Here is a 16,894-nt window from a genome sequence, read left to right on the forward strand (position 1 = left end):
TCGAAAACGAAGATCAATGCAAAATTTGGATTCAAAATCGGCTGTTTCGGCGGAGAAACTGCCCGCCGTATTTCTGAGGAGCCACCAGCGGTTTTTTTCTATATCAGTCTGCAGGGCTGTGGTGGGAGGCCGTTTAACGCCGGTAACACACAGCCCTGCCATGCAGAGCTAGGCATTCATAGTGAACTGTCTGTCACCGCACCGGCATGCGTTGGCTGCACGTAAAAGCAACTCAACTTTCCAAGATCAAACGGTCAGTATCTTGTGAAAACAGCGACATAGCAATGAAAATTGTTTTAGTCAGTGGTAAAAACTCTTAACAGATGAAGCGTTAATTGCTTTTAATCAAATGAAAATGCATGTGGCCTTGGTTTTCAAGTTCAACGGCCTAGGTCCGATGTCTCCTCTCGTCTGATATACATTTCCGTGCGTTGTCGCCCCCGTATGTGAGCTTATCTTTGCGTTTTTACCGTACATGTAGGCATTTGTAATCTCTGTACTGTAATTCTCCGGACTACCTTGCTTTTAGTTTTATTCTGTTGTTGTATCAGCCCTCATTATAGGTACGTGCTTGCATATTAAAATCCTGCATCATTCTGCACCAATCTTCGTCACACACTCTCCTTTTCTTACGCTGCTCTGGTCTCTGGAACTTCGCTTTTGCTTGCAAATGCCTACTAATTAAACCTTAGTTCATTTCATAATCCATCCATCTACCAATTTTCTAATACGCAAAAACTGTTAGAAAAATTTATGTCATATCAATGGGATGACTTGAATTTATATCACAGGACTAGGTATGTTAGCTAATAATGTACAATGTGTTTATAAAAGGAGGTTCAATCCATCAACCAATCCATCCGTCCGTCCTTCCGTATGTACGTACGTACGTACGTACGTACGTACGTACGTACGTACATACATACATACATACATACATACATACATACATACATACATACATACATACATACATACATACATACATACATACATACATACATCGTCCATCCGTCAGTCCTTCCGTCCTTCCGTCCTTCCGTACATACATACATACATACATACATACATACATACATACATACATACATACATACATACATAACATACATACATACATACATACATACACACACCGTCCATCCGTCAGTCCTTCCGTCCTTCCGTCCTTCCGTACATACATACATACATACATACATACATACATACATACATACATACATACATACATACATACATACATACATACATACATACATACATACATACATACATACATACATACATACATACATACATACATACATACATACATAGCATGCAGTGGTCTGTCAGTTAGTCAGTCAGTCTGTCTGTCTGTCTGTCTGTCTATCTGCAAGACAGACACGCTGATAAAATGAACGAATGGATTAGATAACGCCATACCGCCGGCAATACTGTATCAGCACGAGTAACCCGTAGATGCCGTAGAAAGACAGATAGAATAAAACAATTACGATCGTGCCTACCACGTATGTTGATTCTGTAAAGAAAAAAATACGTTTCTGTCCCGTAATTGCGAGTGATTGACATACAATGAATAAAAATGATCTCACTAGTTCTCCGACTGAGCCGTGCCTATAATCTTAAATCATATGTGGAAAGTCACAACTGATTACACTTCATAAATTTTTTAAAAGTAATAATAAATATTGTCATTAAATGTTTTCTTTTGACTGATCTAAGAAGGATAAAATATGTACCTTGTACTAAAAAATTCCGAGTTTTTAAAATATTGTACAGTGTTCTTTTGTTGAGTCTGAAAGGTATTAGACTGGGTATCATTCTAAGGCAAGAAAAAACACCTGGAAAAACAAAAATGGCTGAAACACTTTGCATGATTGACACAAGTTCGCAACTCTTTTCAAGGATGCAAATGTCGACAGGACGTACTGCAATACTTTGGCAAGGAAATGTAGAAACCCTATTCTTAAGAAGTTATTGAAATTGTAAATCACGGGACCTTATGTCACGATGTCATGAAATACAAAACTCAGCATAGGCCAATATCACGCAATTTACTATAAAATGGCCTTAGTAAACACTCAGCATAGACAGAATGGCCGAGCTGTAAACGAGATCGAGTCATTGACAATGACATGGTCTCCGCTTGTCATTAGGACTTGTTCAGTGGATGTACTTTATTATGTAGATCATTCTCTTCCATGACCTAGAATTTAAGTAGTTCCACTTAGAAATTTCTAGGAGGTAATGTTACAACAAGGTAAGATATTTTTAACAGTAATTAGCATATCAATAGAAATACTAGAAATTCTCCAGTGTTGTCTGGGTTAAGTCCCCCCCCCCGGACGCTACAGATTTTGAGCTATACTGGTAGGAATCACGTTAGTGTATACTTCAGTATATTTATGACTTTTCAAGATCTTCACACTCTCGCTTGGTTCGCTCTTTGAACGTCTGCACGGTTCGGCCCAAGAGAGCTTGCAAGCCAAAGGACTTCCTCACTCACTAAACTCTTTGGAGGCTAATTTGGGAGCTTTGTGCCGTCCCAACTGGGATAAATAATTTTGCTCTGCATTGTAATTGTTATTGAAAGAATACCCTATATTTAATTATTATTTTTGATAAAGTTATTTCAAAGAAAATCACTGACTTCATACATGCATACTTTGGTCATTACTGTTTTCTTAGGAGCGTTCTTCAATTAGCGAAATCGACTGAAACCCACATTGCTTATTCCTCTCTATACTCATAGAAAAAGAAGATTGATGGCAACCATATCACTTGTTGATATTATTTCGCTGTTGGGCCACCTCACTTCAAGGGATGGTTTTGACACAGGTTTTCACAACTTGAAGAACGTTTATATTTACGTTTAGTGTGGCGTTGGATCGTGTAAAATGAGTGTTTTTTTCCGCGTTTTGAAAAATACCTCACCCCTTTGCTAAATAATAAGGCCTGCCAAAAATCGGGTCAAACTACGCTCGCCAGCTTTCGATATCAAGCTCAATCGAATAAACCGCCAAGCGCGAACACAGCAAACAGCTCTACGACATCTATGAATACAAAGTGGATATAGTAGCCATACCAGTGAGCATAGATGTATCTCAAAAATAATGTACGTCTTAAGACGTCAAATATGCCGACTTTACCATCTTAGAAAGGAATTTGTGAGCGGATTAGGGACAACTTTAAGTGAGTACAGCGTGTAACTCGTTCATGTACATTATGTTGCAGTAAAAATAAAACATTTCAAAGGCATCGTCGGCTCGTATGTTTTCGTTACTGGCTTGCCTAAATAAAAGTTATGAAGGTTTGACTTTCTTCGGAGTATCTTACAACCCACTGTATCAGAAACCTGTAAAGAGCACAATAATGGCACCTGAATCTCACTGTACATTATCAGCTTTCCACCAGCCACATTGTGTCGACGCTGAGGAGGGCTGTGTATCTGTTGACAATGTGTTACTGTGTTGCAGTTTTATTGCAGTTCACTGCAGTGGCTTCGCTGTCTAATACTGAAAATGGTTGTATTTCGAAAATTGTTACTTACCCGGTATTGTCGGGATTACATTGATGATCATCTCTTTCATTCTGACCCCTTGGTACCCTGGATAAAGCTTATCTTCATGTAATGAAAGTGATACTAATATTACATATGTTTTAATACATGGCATTAAGTAGGGAAATGGCAAATGCAACTAGATATGAAGAATAAAAAGCTTTGAAATTTATCATGTTTAAACATTTAAAGTATCTTTGCAATCATCAGTGGTATTAATAGAAACAACAACGAAGGATAGCTATGCTATCTGAAATAGCATAACCGGACAAATGAGTGGGACCAGTGACCAATTTTTGGCCAAATGACAGAGCCACAACGATCAACTTATTCATCGATGGCGCAACGAGGACGTTCTTGATCAAACTCAATGATGCCTTAGTGAAACCCTGAGGACTTTAAAGTAAATTCTTATGAAAACAGCTTGTAATTTTTACCTGAACAGTTTGATTCCTTATCGATGGCACTCTAAAAATATATAACAGAAGTGTCTGGGAAAACCCTACCTTCATCATCATGTGACGAACTTTGTTTCAATTCAGTACATTCAGTATCGCTGGGGTGTATCGTCAGCAAGATGAAAAACTCTTTGAAAACGGTTTTCTGAAAAAACAATTACAAGGTAAAGAAGTAATCGAGCAACATCATAAAGATAAAATTTACGAAATTACGAAGAAGTATAAATCATGTAAGTAGTTACGATAGTGTAAGCTTGTGTTCGCGAGATTTCGCTTTCCTCAAATATGCTTTCTCCTTCAGACAAGTGCACATCAACACGCTCTTTGAAAGAAGATCGTTCTGTTTGTTTGATTCACTTCCAGACGTTGACAGAGTTCAGTTTATTTTAGATTTAAGATGTCAGTCATTTGTCACACTCAGTCGGCGCATCATTTCCTCTGATTTACATGTTGTAATACGCATATTGGAGCAAAGCTTTCGAATGTTGCATAAAAAGAGAAACTTTCACTTTTTTACAGTACTTTCCTCATCGATCGCTTATGGGGATAATTTTGAACCTTTTGGAGTTCACCGTCTATTTTTGAATTTTTCTAAAATCGAAACAGTGATTTTCCCTAGGAGTTAACACAGAGGTAAAGGCCATTTTGAAGTTTTAAATATCGCTAGATGTTAGGTAATTTGTTTTTTCAGTACAAAACTGTGCACAGTGACACTTGAGTTTTATACTTGATGTCGTACGAACTGCTGAAACTTGCATTAAGGAAAGTTTGAGCAAAATTTAAAAGGCCTTCCCTTCAAGGCGCATGCTCCCTCATGAAAGATGTTTAATTGCTCGCATTTATAAAACCGTCATGTATTCAATGCAGACGTCAACGACCTGAACATCACAAAATACCTGCAAAGAACTTAACAGTAAAACTGACCTGCACAGGAATTGACGACTGGGTCGTCACTGATTGGACCATTCCAATATATTTCACATTACTCAGTAAGTCGTGAACAGGACACTGAAAAACGTTGACAAGAAACGAAGAATTATTGTGTCGATGTATTACAAACAAATAAATTTAGAGAAGTTATTAATAGTTGAAAAAATAGAGCTTTATACATTATCAAAATCTTATTATAGGGTGCCACTTATTTATTTGCATATTGTGGGTAAGGTTAGCATGTATGTATGTATGTATGTATGTATGTATGTATGTATGTATGTATGTATTCATGTATGTATGTACAAACGTACGCAGGAAGGCTATTTTCTGTTTACCGTAGCATCTTGTACTGATATGCTGGCGCAGATTTTATCCTTTGAATATCCACGTACTGACACGGCATTAACATCCTCAGGAAACTTAAAGTAGTAGTACTGCAAATAAATGAAAATGAAAGTTAATGATTGGATGGTTTGTGATATTACAGATGTACAGTTTCACTTTCCGGCTTATCACTGTCATGGCCCTGTCATACCTTGACTATTTAGTTAGCGTATGTCAACGTATGATAAATTTGGAGAATACGCTAGGTGTACGTCGAATACGTTATGGGTAAGTTGGCACAAGATCACTAATTCACTTAGTTCGGAAGAAAAATAGTGCAGACCTTGAAGTTTTGATACCAGCATGGATGCTTGTTTAGTTTGAACTTTAACGTCAAGAATTTCTGTAAAGATATTTTTCTGCCTGAATCAAAATCAGACTGTTGTGAATAATGGCTGAAGCATTCGATGGTAATATGAGGAGTTCTGGGGGCCATAGAAATAACAATAAGCCTGCATTTTGTCAAAAACACAACTGAGGGCGCTATTTTCATCCCTATCTCAAAATTTCCGTGGACTTGCCCACACGAAAAATTCATCATTAGTCAAGCTGACATTGACCGAACACCTGTTAAGAGGATTCGTGCCGCTGAACGTTTTAAAATAGGAAAAATCGAGCTCAACGCTACTGTGGTGGCCTATGGGAAATTAATTAGTGGTCTTGTGCCAGTTATGTACAAGTTAAGAGCATACTGAAGCACGCTGATATACGTCGCAGTACGGCGAGGTCGTCGAAAAGTTTTGTGCATGTACTAACTTTACGACGTATGCCAGGTATGGCTCTTATGTCCCTAAAACGCGGGACATAAGTTGTAAGACGTTGACACACGTTACTTGTATGTTACTCAGAAGTCGAAATGCATCGAGATAATTGACTAGTGTACCAAAACGTATTTTAAAGGGCTCTGTCAGACATCGGCGATTTAGCCAACGTATGCCGACGTATCAAAATTTCTCTAAAATGCTGGCATGCTGAACTTACGATGTATTTACATATCGTATTCATAACGTACTCATAGGTTGAAAATACGTTTTGGATACACTAGGCAATTTTCTCGATGCATTTCGACTTATGAGTAACTTACAAGTAATGTATGTGAATCTGAACAAATACATATGGCGATATTTTCACATTAAAATTATTTCTGCCGGAGGTTTGGTCAGGGTCATGAAGTTTTATGCATACCCTCTCGGGAGGGTCATACATAGCTGGATGTGACGACACTATGCTCTCAAAAGCAAGTGTGTTGGTTTGTCCGATGAATTATATATGTGTGCTCATTCTTCAGGTCAGGCACGTTAAATTTTAATGTATTTGTACTCACCTGTGGTGTTGATGGCGATGCCAGCACTGTCTTTGGTGTAGACAATCTGCAATTTCGGATAATACATTGTATGTAAATGATGCCTTTGTTTCTAATGAAAATTAATAGATTCGGCAAAGGATACCGGCCTTTGATGTACTATATCAGCTTTCATTCACAAAGATTCCAAACAACGTAAGGTAAACTCATAATGGTCGTACTTAATGGTAAAATGTAGGTGTCCAGTCTAGCTGCTCAATCTTGTCTTCTAGATTACACTGATTAAGTAATATAGTCATGCTGTGATTCCAAATTTCGATAAGTGACTTACTGCATTTCAAAATCGTTCACATCGCTAACAATGAGATTGTACAAAGTTACGTTTGGTGAAGAACACGTCACCCGGACCATCAAATCACTCACTTCCTTGTCACCAAAGTTCATCGGACACATTGTCCTGCCTACAGTATCATATTTATGACTGAAATAGAAAAAGATGACATAATCTACCCGAAGCTGGTACACAACTAGAATATTATTTATTAACAATTGATCTTATCCTATGGAAAAGTCACCCAGTATTTTCAAAATCACTGACTTCAAATCTGGGCATGCGCCAAATACATCATTGTAGTGAAAATCTATAGAAACTTGCACTTTGTATCAGTTAAAGTTTGGTTTGAGTGCCATCATACCTCATATTCTGTTGTAATGCACAAAACACTTCTGTCACACCTCGGATCAAATTAAACCATTCAGTCCGACATATCAACATCGAGGTGTGACTCATTGTATTTCGTTTCTTTTAGCACGACACATTTCCTGCTTTTAGCTCATTTGATCACATGCGTGAGCAGCAGTCCTACCGATGTCTATCTGTCTGTCTGTCTGTCTGTCTGTCCGCGGACGCGAAAGCTCAAGAAACGCTGATCAGATTGGAATCAACTCAGGTAATTTTATTTTGAAATTGCGAGAACTGGTCGGTTTTTAGTGAGCACGGCTCACAAAGTTTATGCTAATTTGCGAAATCAATGATTTCAGAGGAAATGGAGAGAAATCATGAACAGCAGTAAAATATGAAGAAACTTGCTGCAAATCTTGATCACACAAGGAGATGGCAGCCTTGAAATACATTAAGAGATAACATAAAAGCTAATGGCCGATAAGCGTATTTGATGTACGTTTGCAAGTACAAGCTTAAGGCAGGAATAACTGAACGGATTGAAGTAAAATCTTCCATACAGTTTCTGCTCACTATTAGCAAGAACAGATAAGGTTTAGTTGATGTTACTTACAATTATATGCTGATACGCATAAATTATGAAAATTAAGGACAGGTGCAGACAATTTACAATGAGACTTTATTGTCATTGTCAATGGCACGGGTATGAAACAGTAGTGTAAAACATTGAGAGATGACATGAGATTTAATTAAAAAATTGTATATTATAAATGTATATTATATATATATATATATATATATATATATATATATATATATTTTTTTTTTTTTTTTTTTTTTTTTTCATGATACAATCTCATACTTACACTGACATTATTTGCAAAGGTAATTTCCACGACATGATGCCTTCCTGCTGGGTGACGACAAACAACAGAGGATACTGCTCTTGAGCGTCGCTGCTACTGACCTCTACTCGAACAGCTTCTGTCTAGAAAACAAAGCCTGAGTAAATAAACATCTTGCATCTTTTTAAGTTCAATGGGGAAATCATAACCGTAAACCGTGTAGATATAGATATGTATAAATATGTACACAATGCCAGCTGGTGAATCCATAAGCACTGTAACTATTAGCGTTGATTTATGTCATGGTACAGTGTCTTAGCTGTCTGGTAAATTTAGCCTTGTAATTACTATCCGCTGATAGAACCAATTGCAATCCTGCATCTCATCGTATATTACATTATAGTTTGTCAATACCAGAGAATTTCGTGACGTCATACTCTCAGATTGTTACAGATAATGTATCCGATTGTATTAGATTATCCAGCATTGTGGTTTATGATTTCTACTTCTACCAATTCACTAGCACTACCAAAACTATAAAGTAATAGCAATAATGTACCGCCTCCCAAAGCAAACTTCGAACTCCATATTGTACCCGGCTCCACTTTGTTCATTATGTTGTGCAAAGTTTGCATTCGTCCTTTATAGACCAGAAGGGAGTGCATTATTGCTTAACAATTATATTATAGCTTTGTCAATACCAGTGAATTTTGTGACGTCATATCCATACATTATTACTGATAATGTATTCCATTATTCAGCATTGCGGTGACAGCGAGCAAGTTTTTCTTTTGAAAACGAAAAAAGGACTGCGCATTTCAAAGGAGGGAAAATATCGGATAAACCATGTAATACACAAAACTATAAATCTTGATAATGGTGCACAATATTGATAATAATGTCTTATTGTACGATTTATCACATTTTTTGAGTCCTCACGCATGCACTTGTCGTCTGTCTGGCTGGCGCTCAGCATATGCAGTCCCCGTCCGATACGCTGGTTGTACTACTACGTTTGTTGACAACATGGTTCGCTTCGTTGCCGTATAGGTGAAACAGATCTCAGTACGTTTGCAAACTCCTAGACGATACTGGGTTTGACACATGGCATATTATGTATGTCAGTGGCCATGTAAACTATGCAAGCGTGAAAGGCTACTCGAACCAGCCGTAAACGGGCCAACAACGGCAGCTTGCTGTCATCAACCTTGACCGGAAGTGTCTACGGAAATTACTACGGAGCCATTCAAAGTCTTGGTCCAAGGTCAGCTACTACCAACAATCATGACGACCGTGGACTCTCCGTTGATCTAACATCTCGGCCACCTAATTTTGATGCACTGACTGTAATCGGAGACAACTTTCATTCATCGTTTTTTTCTCCTTGTCTGTGGTTTTACCTTGCCTTGTTCTCGATATCGCGACGGTACGGAAACCCTCCAGTATGTTTGTAAACTGTACCTTTCAAGCACCCGTTTACGTCAAGTTTTCTCGTTCGCCGAAATAAAATAGCTCTTCTCAAGAAGCCATCGAAAATTAAATTTATAGACACCATTATTATTGAAATATAAACATTAGAATAACAATGTTGAACTCTGTTGATATCGTTTGCAATGAATGCTGTACTACTAGCGACATAATAATGATCGTATTGATCAGCTGATACAATGGCATGCAGCTCGCTGATCATGCTGATGTCGATGCATGAACATTCCGGTTTCTTCATCTCTGGCATATCACCGTGTCGGCTTTTTGAATGGCATGATATTTAAAGGTGATGTTTCAAGTTTTATATAGACGGTAGGGATGCAGTTCCTTTTCATTTCCTTCGAAAATATATCGTTTTTCAATTCAAAATTGAACCGTGAAAGTGTTGGTCATTTTTTGTGCTGAACGTGCGTGTTCAGTGCAGTGCACTGTGGAGTGCATGTGATGTGTGCAGAGTCAGGACGCTCACTGGCTTCAAACTCAGTTTAAATTTCCTTTTTTATTCGTTTTCTACAACTACAAATTCACTGGCATTGCCAAAACTATAAAATAATAGCAATAATGCACACCCTCCCGGCCCATAATGGACTCAAGCAAACTTTGCACTCCATATTGTACCCGGCTCCACTTTGTTCATTATGTTGTGCAAAGTTTGCATTCGTCCTTTATAGACCAGAAGGGAGTGCATTATTGCTTAACAATAATGTGAAAAACGAGTTGTTTTTATAATAAGAGGCTAACATCGCTGGGACATTGCCGTGAAGATTTAGTGTCGTGTTCAAAATGTATTACATTTCATTTCTCTTTAAGACACAAAGTTCTCATCAAATTAGACTGCTTAAATTTGCAATCATTGAACTGGTGATCACTGCATGGTTGTCTCGCGTCGTGTTTTGATGTAATTAGGATTTTGCGATCGATTTGAATTTATTTTACAGTATAATATCTGATATTTTTCTTGCTTTAAACTAACCTCTATTTTACTGACCTTTCCTAGTTTAGGTTTGTAAAAGATGACTTCTGTAGAACATTTTCTAGAAAAATCAAGCCAATTCGCAAGCTCACCTCTCGTAATTACACAAGCTATCCCGTTTCAAAGGCGGGAGGGCGCTTTACAGGAGGCCGTACTTTTCGACCTAAAAATGTCACGCACATAAGATTGTTATCATTTTACTTTATGGGTCGACCTTTTAAACCAATAACAATAAATGTATCGATTGTTGTTGTCAGGTTGTTAGGTTTTTTTTTGTCGCAGGTTACAAGTAAAATTATGTGAACCCCAATGTCTCTCACAATAAGGGAGATGTCATAACTCTCTCGAAAGAGGTTGAACTTCGGAATACAGAAGTTGAAATGATGTACGACAGCAAACCTTGTGCGTAGGGATGAAGCCGAAGACCTAATTGTCAACGAGGTGAACCAGGACCCGGGATTTACAGCAGCAGGGCTTGGCCTACAGCTTCGCCCGGGAGCATGCAGCATGAGTCTCGAATACGAGGATCTAATCGTCCTGCAGAAAGTCTCTACAGCACCTGGGCTTGGCCTACGGCCGCACCCTGGAGTAGCAAATCATGGGTGTCTGAATATGGAAAATATTTTGATCTCCTATCGAATAAAAACATGTTCAGGATATAACAGAATATAGTGACAATACATGGTGCTTCATTCAGAAGCGTCATGTATTGTTGTAAATATATTCTGACACAGGAAATCAACACTCTGTTTGTTGGAGCTATCTGTCCTGCGAGCTGGTTTCCTACAAATGATTGGTTGATCAGCAACGCCTGTAGAATGAGACTAAATATGTAAATTATCTGCGCCTCAAATTTATATGCCTACAATTTGCGATTGAAGTGTTTGCATACGATCTTAGACGTATACAAAGTTAAAATACAACTTTTCTCTCACCTTGTTCATGCCGACTCTCACTTGGAAGGGGTAGAGCACTTCTTGACCTTGACTGACGTTGCCGTGATATAACGTGTTTAATTCATAAAAAGCATTTGCTGTAGAAGTAGCGCTAAGGAACACCAGCAGCATAAGACGACGACATAACATTTGCATCTCCATCTGTAGTATAAGCACATGTTAATTAGTTAAGCATCCATCACTTCAATGAATTAATGAGCACCTGGTTGTGATCTATAATCTATTCCAAACCGGATCCTGGTATCCCACCCAACAATACCAAACAAATGTGGTACTTGTCCAAAAATATTAAGAGGACCGTTCCTTGGTTCTGTGCCTATTATAAAATATAATAATCGTCCTGGTCTTTTCAAAATACTGCCGATAACCGAATACTTTGATTAAGAAACCATTTCATTGCGAAGGAACTTAATGATGCTTTGAAAAGAACTTTCATATTTCTCTGTGACGACGAAGAACTTGCTTGGACGTGCATGTGTTAAAGTTATATACATATTATGTTTTTACAATGGCTTCCAGTACAGAGTTGCTATTTCGAACGTCTACTGAATTTTTACTCCGATGAAAATGTAGATTCTACGTCCATCTTGCTCTAAGTAAAAAAATATCATATTTTTGTGAAAAATTCACATTCTACGTCTAAGATGTGAACCATGAACCTTTATTTTGATTTAAAAAGATTATAGATTTGGTTACTTTTATTCAAATTTATTGATTTATCGTTTCAATATTTAAAACCTTTCAAAACGTGACAATAGGGTATTGGGAAATGCGTTCACATAGATTTGTGAGTAACCTTTGCTTGGCTCCATATTTCGGGGCGGACCGGTTTCTCGCGCAAAACATGTGAAAATAGGATTTTCGTTTTATTTGTCGGTATTTTGATAGTAATAAAGGGATCCGTGTTGACCGACAATGTTTATTAATGGACTGACAGGAGAGGAAAGGCAAAATTAATGGTCTCGTCGGCTAATTTTAGCTTACTTCACGCCCTTACCCGTAAATCAACGTTACAGGTTATTCAAAGTGTCGCCCTTTATGTTCATACAGTGACAGTAAGCCATCGATTGGTTGTGAAGTTTCTGTCCCAAGCAATTCATTTTGGCATATGTCAAAGATACTATGAACCCCTGGAATGCAGGGCGACACTATAGGGCATAAATTAGTAGCCTAGCAACGCCAAAGCCTAAAATGTTTTTCATATCAACATTGCGGAACGGGTCTACAGTCTAGCCGTGTTCTTACAGGGTTTTCCATACCTACATTTTATAATTTCCACTTAGCTGTGTTTCTTTGAGATCTAGCGTTTTAGTGGATACAAGCAAAAGCGATTTTAAACAATCTTGCGAATCCCCTCTAAGGTTAAGCGCTAACCGATAGTTTTAGGCGAGGAAAAGTATTGAACCCCAGTGTTACCATTGCTGTTGTTGAACGCAACAACAACGGGTGAAGAGGTGGTCCGCTACCGCAGAGGTAGCGTTGACAGTTGGTTGGAATTTTACTATGCACCGGCAAAACTATGACTACAGAAATGCAAACAAACTCTTTCATGATATTCCAAAGGTTATCGAAGGTGGAATGTGAATGATAATAATAATAATAAAGTACATTTGTAGTGCGCCTAATCTCTTAACAGAGCTCTAGGCGCAATAGTGACAATACAATATAACAGAGGACATGTTGAACCACCGGGACTGGAGACTACGTAAACGAAAAAGGTTAAACTACTGTTTAAAGAGAAAAATGTGTATGAAACAAATGAGTATTCTCTGTTTTGTCTGTAACCCGAGCTCAGTTGCGGAGAACACCGTTACAAAACAATCGAATTCGAAAGTCGGACGAGACACACCAAGTAAACACATTTTGCCTATATATGACAGTGAAAACCAGAACTTTATTGATGACGTCATAGAAAGGTATCAACCTTGAAAGCTCAAGACATCATCGTTGCTGAACATCGAAACAGATATAATCAGCTATTTTGTCTTCCTTATTACGACAAGAAGGGAAACCTTTTATAAGATATTATTAGAGCTTTAAACGAGAAGCATAGTTAAAAGAAATGCACAGAACTGTCACGGAGCCGGTGTGTGTATTAGCAACGCCCATAGATACAGGGGAAATGGTGCTGGCGTCCACTCACGTATTTCTCGTGTATCTTTGGAAAGACGCACATGCAGGTTAAAATACAGATATCAGAAGCAGTAATTTGTCATTTCTGCTCTATTTTATCAGAATTAGAATGGTAATACCAAAAACCGTATTGCACACAATTACTTACCCTTGAAGGCTATACGAACTCAACTCTTACATTCGCTAACAGTTGGTGTGTCTGCGATAAGACTCGTTCTAACTTCTTTCGTTTTCTTTATATATCGTACGATGACCTTTATCTATGCCAGATTGGCCATGCAAATAGCTAAGAACCAATAGCGAAACAGCTGTGAGAGGAAAATTATTTGAGTCTTGGCGTTTATTTCTGAGAGTGGAATGTGGTCTGATTGACACGTCACTTTTGGGCGGGTATTAATGAGGCATGGCTCAGCGTGATAAGTATTAACGGTCGCGATCGTTAGCAGTTTTTATCTGTGCAAACTGCTTGCCCATAACTTATGAGAGAATAATCTGAATCTTAGTTTTAATTAACTGTGGAAACGCAGCTATCTTTTGGCGAGGTAGCTTGCGTCGCTATGCGGGTCATCAAAAGGTCAACCCCGCCACGGATAGTGGCGGGGTTGACCTTTTGATGACCCGCATAGCCATGCACGCTACCCAGCCAACAGACGGCTGCGTTTCAACAGCTAAGTTTTAATATACTCCTTTGACTGTTTCTATAAAGATGAAAGTTAAGCCTCGTATTTATTGTGATGTAACACTCTGAATGGAGTAACAGTTTTGAGGAATTTCTCAGCAACATCTTTAGGACATAAGAATCATTTTTGTCTGCCCTTTATATCATGTTAAAACATACTGCACCAGTTTTAAACATAACAGGCGTCCAGAGTCCAAATATTTATGTTGACGACGACGACGACGATGAGGATGATGATTATCATCATCATTTATGTGTTCGAAAATATAAAATATTTCAACTGATTATTGCATAAGTCTTTCAAAGGATGGAGAACACATACACACAATGCTAAAAGAGTACTGGCCAAATATGTAGTAAAATGATGATGATACGAAGTGACATTCAACAGCATTGACTTACTGTGTACCAACGCGATTGACATACTCATGCTTTTAATGCCACCACAGGTACCGGTAAAGGTTTGTTCACATAGCGTAGGTTTAGCAAAATTGCGCTCAAAAATAGAGTTTGTAAAGGTTCGCTTTCAATTGGTCGGTATCGAGATTTCATTATTCCTGGGAAAAATTCTGGTGCCCCAACGTACAATCTAAGAAAGACAATTGTTACAGAATTAGTATGTTGTTTTATTAAAAAAACAAACACGGGCATTACAGGAGAAAGACTATGGTAGGAGGTACCCCCTCACATGCCGCATTTAAATGTTTCTAGCTAAAGTGAATCTTCTGCGACGGTATTTACTGACAAGTTGATGATTACGATAATTGCAGGAAGTACAAGATTGTGAAAACCGTGTTTCTAAGTGCTGCTTGGTGAAATCCAGAACATGTCATGTTTTCCATATAAAACATTATTTTACTGTATGTCACCGCGTAAATGTTACAATAGAATGGTGACTCTGTAATGTCCAATATCGCTGGTTTCTAAGAAAAAATCCGGTAATTTAACTCACTACGTCTTTGGTTTCGACCTCACGCGAGACTTCGTCTGTTGTAGCCAAATCTAGCTCGTGGTAGTTACATACGATCACAAGATATGAAACTTTTAGGCATAACATGAGCATAGATTTAGGAGGGTGAAACTCTGGAAACAATCTCAAAACTGGTAGAACCTCATTTGTATTCGTATGAATTCCTCCACTGAACGCCATTGCTAGTGTTTTGATATTTCAATAATTTTGTCTTTTTTTGTAAAAGCTAGTACAAGGAACTGTAACTTTGGACAGTTTTTTTTCGCTATTTTTGTTGCAGGTGTCAACTACTGTCTATTGGTTTAATTCCATTAGTATTTTGAAATCTCCTGTATCATACAACGTGTAAGTTTTTCATGTGCATTGTTATTATTGGACACTGAAGTTGAAATCGCTAACTGAATATGATTTCAACACTAACTATGCAGGACACAGAGTACACTTAATATCACCAAGCCGATACGCTGTGGGGAGTACACTATACTGATACCGTGACACGTAACAAAACACGTTAACAACAATCGTACAAATTTAAAGGGACATCTAAGTCCACAATTGCACATTTGAAGATCGAAAAACAATCCTGTGTATACATTGTATATATTTTAAAAACAGTATAACGGCCGCTATCTGTATGATCTTGTTTTAACAATACTATCCGCCACATGATATATTTTCGTGTAGTATGGTCGCATTTATCGCTAATCATGTGTCACGAAGCTTTATTTCTAAGCCTAGGAGTACTAGATGTAGAAAATTCACAATTATTATATATTATTTTTTAATGATTATTATAGGACGAAAGATCACTGTTATGATACTAGATTCAAACTTAGTGTGAATCTGCTTTTGCCAAGAATGCGCACTACTCAGAGGTGCAGGGTGTAGCGGCATGGGTTGCATTCTTCGATTTCACGTATAATTAAGCAATAACCCCCGCTGAGGACGGGTATACCAAGAGATATAGCACAATTCACGACATATATGCACGACCCGCAGGCGAGTGCATATATGGAGTGAATTGTGCTATATCGAGTGGTATACCCGTCCTCAGCGGGGGTTATTGCTATTATATTATATCAACTTCATGTTATTACTTTTGTAGACATTAATATTGATAAAAAGTGGGCCGTATTCAAATATTTATGGGGAACGTTGTTTGCTCAAAACAGTGGTTAAATGAAATGGGCCCCAGAACAAGCATTTTAACCTTTCCCAGAAACATCCAACACTCAAAATATACGTAGATGTACAACTGTAAGTTTCGTATCATATCGTCAAACGAATTTGTATTTTGGTAAAATTATAATAAAATACGTACCAATAAGTATACATTCATTTCATTTTTTGGATTAATTAATTAAAGAATTTTGCACGACCTAAAAATTGTGTTGTGCTCCCCTTTGATGTCGTCTGCAAAAGCGCTGTTCACTGTTACAGGTGTGTTACTAAATACTGCTGTACGCGCTCGACATCGGACACGCAGTTTGAAATGCGGACAAATTTATCAATTTCATTCACATGATTC

The 16,894-nt window shown here is 37.9% G+C and overlaps 1 protein-coding gene across 1 annotated transcript in view; it reads right to left on the bottom strand.

Annotated features, from left to right (window-relative positions):
- LOC139126974 (SID1 transmembrane family member 1-like) overlaps nt 1-13,938 on the bottom strand; it is a 46,294-nt gene extending 32,356 nt beyond the window's left edge. Inside the window, exons 1-10 of the mRNA XM_070692892.1 lie at nt 13,866-13,938; nt 11,564-11,725; nt 8,189-8,310; nt 6,972-7,121; nt 6,662-6,707; nt 5,289-5,387; nt 4,945-5,028; nt 4,069-4,165; nt 3,554-3,625; nt 1,426-1,522 (exon numbers count right to left, since the gene is read on the bottom strand). Coding sequence (XP_070548993.1) covers nt 1,426-1,522; nt 3,554-3,625; nt 4,069-4,165; nt 4,945-5,028; nt 5,289-5,387; nt 6,662-6,707; nt 6,972-7,121; nt 8,189-8,310; nt 11,564-11,725 — 929 coding nt within the window. The 5' untranslated portion in view covers nt 13,866-13,938. The remainder of the gene's footprint in view (nt 1-1,425; nt 1,523-3,553; nt 3,626-4,068; nt 4,166-4,944; nt 5,029-5,288; nt 5,388-6,661; nt 6,708-6,971; nt 7,122-8,188; nt 8,311-11,563; nt 11,726-13,865) is intronic.
- Nucleotides 13,939-16,894: the final 2,956 nt, after the last annotated feature.

This window comes from Ptychodera flava, unplaced genomic scaffold (genome assembly GCF_041260155.1).
Source record: "Ptychodera flava strain L36383 unplaced genomic scaffold, AS_Pfla_20210202 Scaffold_28__1_contigs__length_4768798_pilon, whole genome shotgun sequence".
Classification (NCBI taxonomy): Eukaryota; Metazoa; Hemichordata; class Enteropneusta; family Ptychoderidae; genus Ptychodera; species Ptychodera flava.